A 6,201-nucleotide genomic window follows, 5' to 3' on the forward strand; every position below is an offset into this window, starting at 1 on the left:
GGGGAGAGGCTCTCGGAGAGTGCTCGGGGAGGTGGGGAGGGGGACCCAGGCAGGGACTGGAGGAGGAGAGGGGAGAGGGGAGAGGCTCCGGCAGAGTGCTCGGGGAGGTGGGGAGGGGGACCCAGGCAGGGACTGGAGGAGGAGAGGGGAGAGGGGAGAGGCTCCCGGAGAGTGCTCGGGGAGGTGGGGAGGGGGACCCCGCCAGGGACGGGAGGAGGAGAGGGGAGAGGCTCCCGGAGAGTGCTCGGGGAGGTGGGGAGGGGGACCCCGCCAGGGACGGGAGGAGGAGAGGGGAGAGGCTCCGGCAGAGTGCTCGGAGGGGGGGGACCCCGCCCGGGAGGGGGAGGGGCTCCCGGAGCGCTGGGAGAGGTGGGGCGGGGGGGAGGGGCCGGCGCAGAGCGCTCGCAGCGGGAGGGGGACCCCGCCAGGGGCCGCCCCCCGGTCAGGTCTCGCTGGGGCTGAGCGGCGGGGCGGCCCCCTTGAAGCAGGCCGACTCGTAGTGCTTGTTGAGATAGGACTTGAGGGCGAAGGTCTTGCTGCAGCGTTTGCACTTGAAGTGCTTGAAGGCCGAGTGGGTCTGCATGTGGGCCCGCAGGTTGGAGCGGTCGGCGAAGGCCTTGCCGCAGTGGGCGCAGCCGAAGGGCTTCTCGCCGGTGTGGGAGCGCATGTGGCCCTGCAGCAGCCAGGGCCGGCTGAAGGCCTTGCCGCAGGTCTCGCACTTGTGCTTGAGGTCGTGGGTGAGCAGGTGCATGGCCATGGCCGGCATGGAGACGTAGACCTTGCCGCAGGTCGGGCACTTCTTGGCCATCTTGCTGTCCAGGCTGCGGTGCGTCTGCTTGTGCCGGCTGAGGTTGGAGGAGGTGGCGTAGGTCTTGCCGCACTCGCTGCACCGGTGCCGCTGCAGGCTGCGCGCCCCGCTCACCGCCTTGCGCCGCGACCGCCCGTCGGTGATGAAGAAGGCGTCCACCGCGTAGCCCTCGCTCACCGCCGCGTCCCCGTTGATGTACCCGGCCGCGATCTCCGAGTGCGGGCTGTCGGGCTGGTCCGAGTCCGGCGCGCCATAGTCCCCGTGCGCCCCCGGGTAGATCGGGTCAGGCGAGGGCACCTTGATGGCGCTTTCGCCTTCATAGCCCGACGGGGTGATGTAGTCACTGATGTACCCTGCTGGGAGCGGGCGGGGGAGCGGGAGGCGGGGGGGGGAGGGGGATGGAGCGGGAGAGACCAGAAGAGGCTTGTTAAATCATTGAGGGGCCTGGGGAGATTAGCTGGAGAGCTCTCTGGTTAATAGAGGCAACAAGCTCGTCCTGCCAGGGCCCCCCCCCCTTGCTTTGCCGACGGCGGGGGGTGAAGTGCGCGGCGGTGAACCAGGAGCCGGCTCTCCACTGTCATGCTAATGGCCGTGGCGTTTGATGAACCTTCCCCGCCAGCCACCCTCTTCATCATTCCCCGAGCTTCCCTCTCGCCTCGCCGGCTGCCGGGCGCAGATAGGCGGGGAGAGAGGGAGGCTGGGGAGACGCGGCGGCCGAGCGCTGCTCCGGCTCCTGCTGACGGGGGACGCCAGCTCGCAGCGCTCATTAAGATTCCTCTGAATGCAGAGCCAGGACATGGCTGTGCTGTGCCCCTCCCCCCGCCCCCCGAAAAGCCCCACAGAGGTGACACCTTCCTCTCGGGGTAACCCTCAAGGTCAGGTTGGTGGCTGAGCCTGGAGAGGGGGGCCCGGGGCGTGAGCTTCCCTCCCTTCCCAAGCCACTTCAGCCAATTTCCTCCCGATTATGCAACACGCTGCAGACATGCTGCAATCAACAAAAGCCAGGAGCCAGCGAAGTGAGCATCCCCCCCCCCCCCCGCCCCAGGAAAGCAGGAGCTCTCCGATCAGCGCCAGGGCTTGGGGCAGCCTCTCTGAGCCGGGGTCCTGTCTAAGGGAACTTTTCACCCAGAGGTTTATTCACCTGGGGCACAACGAGTCCACTAGCACCAGCCAGGGTGGCCAGCCCCCCGCGCGGGGAAGCCTGGAGGGTGCTAACAGTTGTCCTTGAACTTGTCTATCGGCAGACAAAAGGGCCTTCCAAACAAAACCATTTCTGCCACGGTGAATTCCAACCACTCTCCCCCCGCCGCCCCCAGCTGTGATTTCTCCCCCCCCCGCCGCCCCCAGCTGTGATTTCCCCCCCCCCGCCCCCAGCTGCGATTTCTCCCCCACCCCTGCACCGCCTTGGTACCTTCTTTTTTTCGAGGTCTAATTTTAGTGCCGTGGTAGGAACAGAGCGACTGGGTTGCATTAAAACGTGCAGAGTCAACAACCTCTGAGAGGCAGAGCCCTGTTCACTAGGGCTCGCCGCAGGCTGCATTCCGGGGAAGGAGGCAGGCTGCACACAGGAATGTGGTCCCCGGGTGCGTTCACACGGCCAAGCCTCCCCAGCAGAGGCCCCCGTGCAAGCAAACACGCCCGCTCTCTAGCCAGCCAGACCACGGCCTGGAACATCTATACCAGCCACATAGATCTAGATCCGATCTGCTCTTTACCCTTGTCATGGAGCCGGGAGCTGAAGTCCGTTCTAGATCTGCCGTACGAGTTCTCTAGATCCGCCGAAGAAAAATCATCGAGTTTGACCTTTTTGACCAGGAAAGATCTTGGCATGGTTTCTCACCGCGAGCGGAGAGGGAGAACCGCGGCAGCCGGCCGGTTGTTGCTGGATCAGCTATTAGAGGGGGAAAGAAACGTACCACCCCCCCCGACACACACACAAAAAATCTTTAAAAAAATTACAATTAGAAAAAAGCTCTTGGCGCGCTATGGCTTTGCGGCTCGCTTTAGGGGTTTGCTTGCTCAGCCGGGCAGTCCCAAGCCCCGACCCGTGCTGCGGAGATGCCCAGTCTCCGCCTGGTGCAATCAGTCCCTGTTCCAACCCGAGATCCAGCGGCTTTGGTGCGGCAGAGGCGGCGGCTGGCTGCCCGGGCCCGTCTTGCCGACCTCCAGCGCGGCTCCAAAGCCCCCCCTGAGTTCCCGGGGTCACCAGCACAGAGCTGGCTCCTCAGACATCGCCCGCGAGTTCAGCACTGGACAGCTCCCCGCGGCCGGGAGCGGCTCCTAGCTTCGGGTCCCGGCCCCGCGTCCTGCGCCGTGCGCTGCAATTCTTATTGTTCGGCTCAGGGCCGGCTGTTGTTTCTCGCCAGCACTGGACAGCTCCCAGGCTCTGCCGCAGCCGCTGTAGAAGGTCCTGAATTTCTGAAGACTCTCGGATCAGCTGTTTGGATTTATAATGCAGCGATCAGGTGGTGGACGGAAATGGAAGCGCTTAATTTAATCCATCAAAAAAAAAAAAAAAAAAAAAAAAACCCTCCCGGGAACAGCAGCGAGACGAGCTGATTTAGTGACGCTGTTGTGAGTCGCCTCCTGCCCGGGCTTTTTGCAAGTTAGATCAAAAAGGAGAAGGGAAGTAGGGAGACCGTGGGCCCTGTTGAGGCCCAGAGGCTCGTCCCTGTCTTTGACCCCCGGGCTCTCAGGCAAGGTGCCGAGGGACAGCTCCGGAGCCGGGGAGCAGAGCGCCGCCCTGGCGCGGCCTGACCACACGAGAGGCTATTTCTTTGATTTATCGGGCGGGAATCAGGAGGACCTGTGGTCTCTGTGATGCAATCAATAAGCTACGCGTTCACTTTTTAGTGAGGAACGTGCGAGCTGGCTCGTCCTTTTGCTCCATCTGGTTTGGGGAGGCAGTGGGGTGCAGTGGTTGGAGCGGGGGTGGGGGCAGGACTCTTGGGTTCTACCCGCACCCCTGGGAGGTGAGTTCAGTCTAGTGGTTAGAGCTCTGGGAAGGGAGGGTGCTCCAGAGGTTACAGCCCAAGGACACCTGGGTTCTATCCCACCCTGGGAGATGAGCAGACTAGTGGTTACAGCACACGCTGGGCATCAGGACTCCTGGGTTCTTTTCCAGCTCTGGGAGGGGCGTGGGGGTCTAGTGGTTAGAGCAGAGGTTGGGCATCAGGACTCCTGGCTTCTACCCCAGCTGTGCGAGGAAGTATCACCCAGTGGTTAGAACAAGGGGGATGTGAACCAAGACTCCTGGCTTCTAGTCCTGGCCCAGCTAGTGACTGGCTGTGTGAGAGTGGGCCCAATGCTTCATTTCTCTGGGCCTCCACTTCTCGAAAGGAGTGGATAAGCGACACCCCCACATTCATGCTGTGAGACCCCATTAATTCACGCTTGCAAAATCCTTTCAGCTCTTCCATGGAAGCTGCCCAGTCAGTGCAAAGTATGGGCAGCCTTCTGAGTTTATTCCAGCTGTTCATTCCTGCGATTGCGAGACAACTCCATGAACAGCGGGTTAAATCCTGTGTGTGTGGTCCTTCCTGGGCTTGCAATAGCTCAGTCCTTACTCAGCCAAGACTCCCATTGACTCACAGCCTGGATAAAGGCCTCAGGGGGTGACCCATTGTTGTTATTTACTCTCTGAAGCCCGCCAGGGTGCTGGGCGCGCTGATAAGCAGCTGGGAACGCGCAAGTCCCTGCACAAAGGACGTTGCAATCTAAAGGTTTGATCGATGGAAATAAATCAGAAGACAACAGACCCTGGGATTTGAAGTCCTCCCTCAAATACCTCCCCACCCCCACCCCAGGGGTCTAGATCCTGAGCACCTGCCACTCCCATTGGTGCCCAAGCACCTCCCAGGGTCCCTTCCAGGGGCTTCGCCTGGCCTCTGGAATCTCCCCTCCCTCCCCTGGCAAGCGAGGAGCCGCCTCCTGCAGGATATTAAGTCAAACCTCCAGGTTGCATTTGTTTTTCCCGTGGCTCCCGTGGATCTCTGTTTGATCCACGCTGCTCTCCTTCCCTGAGTTCTAATTAGCAGCATTGCTGTGAACCTCAGGGCCCCTGGAGCCGGTCGTTTGTTCTGATTTCCCACCCTCCCTCTTTACCCGCAGCAGATTGATGTGACTGCAACCAAGCTAACAATCCGCAGCCGCCCGAAGTTTACAAGTCACCCTCTTACATCACGTCCTCCGGGCCAATGGCGTTCGGCTCATGCTAATGAGGAGCGCAGGGGAGCAGAAGGTCCCCCCTTCCACAACGATTCCTTTAGGAGACATATGTCCCTAATTAACAAACACCCGGGCACGGGCCTGCTCGCTATTGTCTTGCACCGTGTCGGGTTTGTTCACTTCTGCAGCAAGAAACCGAGCCGGGCTCTGCAGTGACCGGGGCTAAAACCCCACAACACCCCCCCCCCCACACACCCCTAAACAGCCTCTTTGCAACCCCCTTGGACTTCAGCGTGGGGGAGCGGTGTCCTCCCGCTCCTGCCGGGTTGTCTCGGTCCATTCACACGCACACTCTGCAGGGGTGTCATCCAGATGTGTGTATCTGCCTGCCTGCCTGCCTGCCCCTAGGTTTGGATGTGTGGGTCTATGGGGGGGGGGGGATCTAAAAGAAAACAGCCCATCACACACACACACACCCATGTGCTTTGCCCGTGAAAGGGGAGTACAATCTGACCCCAATCAGCCCCGCACATGAAATAAAAACTCTCGCCTCGCTCTCACTCTTCTACCGCCTGAAAGAAACCAGATCAGCATTCTTTGCACCGGATTTTATTTCATCGGCGGTTGAAATCGGGCTCACACTTTACTCCTCTCGTCATGTACAAGCCAGTTTACCAGACACCGGCCCGGAGCCGGTTCCCTGCGCCACCCGCACAGACCCGTCACTGGGGTGTAACTTGAGCAGAAACACCCCCCCCATCCCCCAGCGGGGTGTTTCCCCAGCACCTCCCTTTAAGGCAGCTCCATGGAGCGGCTGCGGATCCCCGACCCCTGGAAGCCTGGCGCGTCCTGTGGCTCCTGCCCGATGGGTCGGTCTATCGTATCCACACTCCCCTCCTTCGCAGCCTGGACAACCGCCGGGCTGAGGGACCCTCTGCGCCCCCCCCTTCTTCCATGGGCTGCTGCCTGAAGGGTCTCGCGAGTATGAGCGAGAGGGAAACTGAGTCCCGACTGAAGCGAAGCGCGCGGAGGGGGCGCACGTGGAGATTCGTGGCCAGGGAGGACCCCGCGCTGCTGGTCCCGGCTCCCTGCAGCCGCCGCTGGGGGAAAGCGAGCTGCGTCCAGCGCGCCCCTGTCCCTGCGCTCCACCACAGCCGACGCCAGCGCTGCCCGGTCACCCCGGGGGGCTCCCGCGGCTGCTCGGTTTGATCTGGTGACCGGACTAA

General features: G+C 61.8%; 1 protein-coding gene across 2 annotated transcripts; it reads right to left on the minus strand.

Annotated features, from left to right (window-relative positions):
- Positions 1 to 341: 341 nt before the first annotated feature.
- Positions 342 to 3,284, minus strand: SCRT1 (scratch family transcriptional repressor 1). 2 transcript variants are annotated; one of them, XM_073329861.2, is made up of 2 exons: positions 2,524 to 3,284; positions 342 to 1,161 (listed from the first exon to the last, which is right to left on the minus strand). In XM_073329861.2, exons 1-2 carry the CDS (start codon positions 2,636 to 2,638, stop codon positions 443 to 445), a joined length of 834 nt encoding a protein of 277 aa, XP_073185962.1. In that variant the 5' UTR covers positions 2,639 to 3,284; the 3' UTR covers positions 342 to 442. The 2 variants fall into 2 exon arrangements, with proteins under 2 accessions (XP_073185962.1, XP_073185961.1); XM_073329860.2 differs by having other exon boundaries at positions 342 to 1,164.
- Positions 3,285 to 6,201: the final 2,917 nt, after the last annotated feature.

The sequence above is a fragment of the Lepidochelys kempii genome, chromosome 2 (genome assembly GCF_965140285.1).
Source record: "Lepidochelys kempii isolate rLepKem1 chromosome 2, rLepKem1.hap1, whole genome shotgun sequence".
In the NCBI taxonomy this organism is placed as follows: domain Eukaryota; kingdom Metazoa; phylum Chordata; order Testudines; family Cheloniidae; genus Lepidochelys; species Lepidochelys kempii.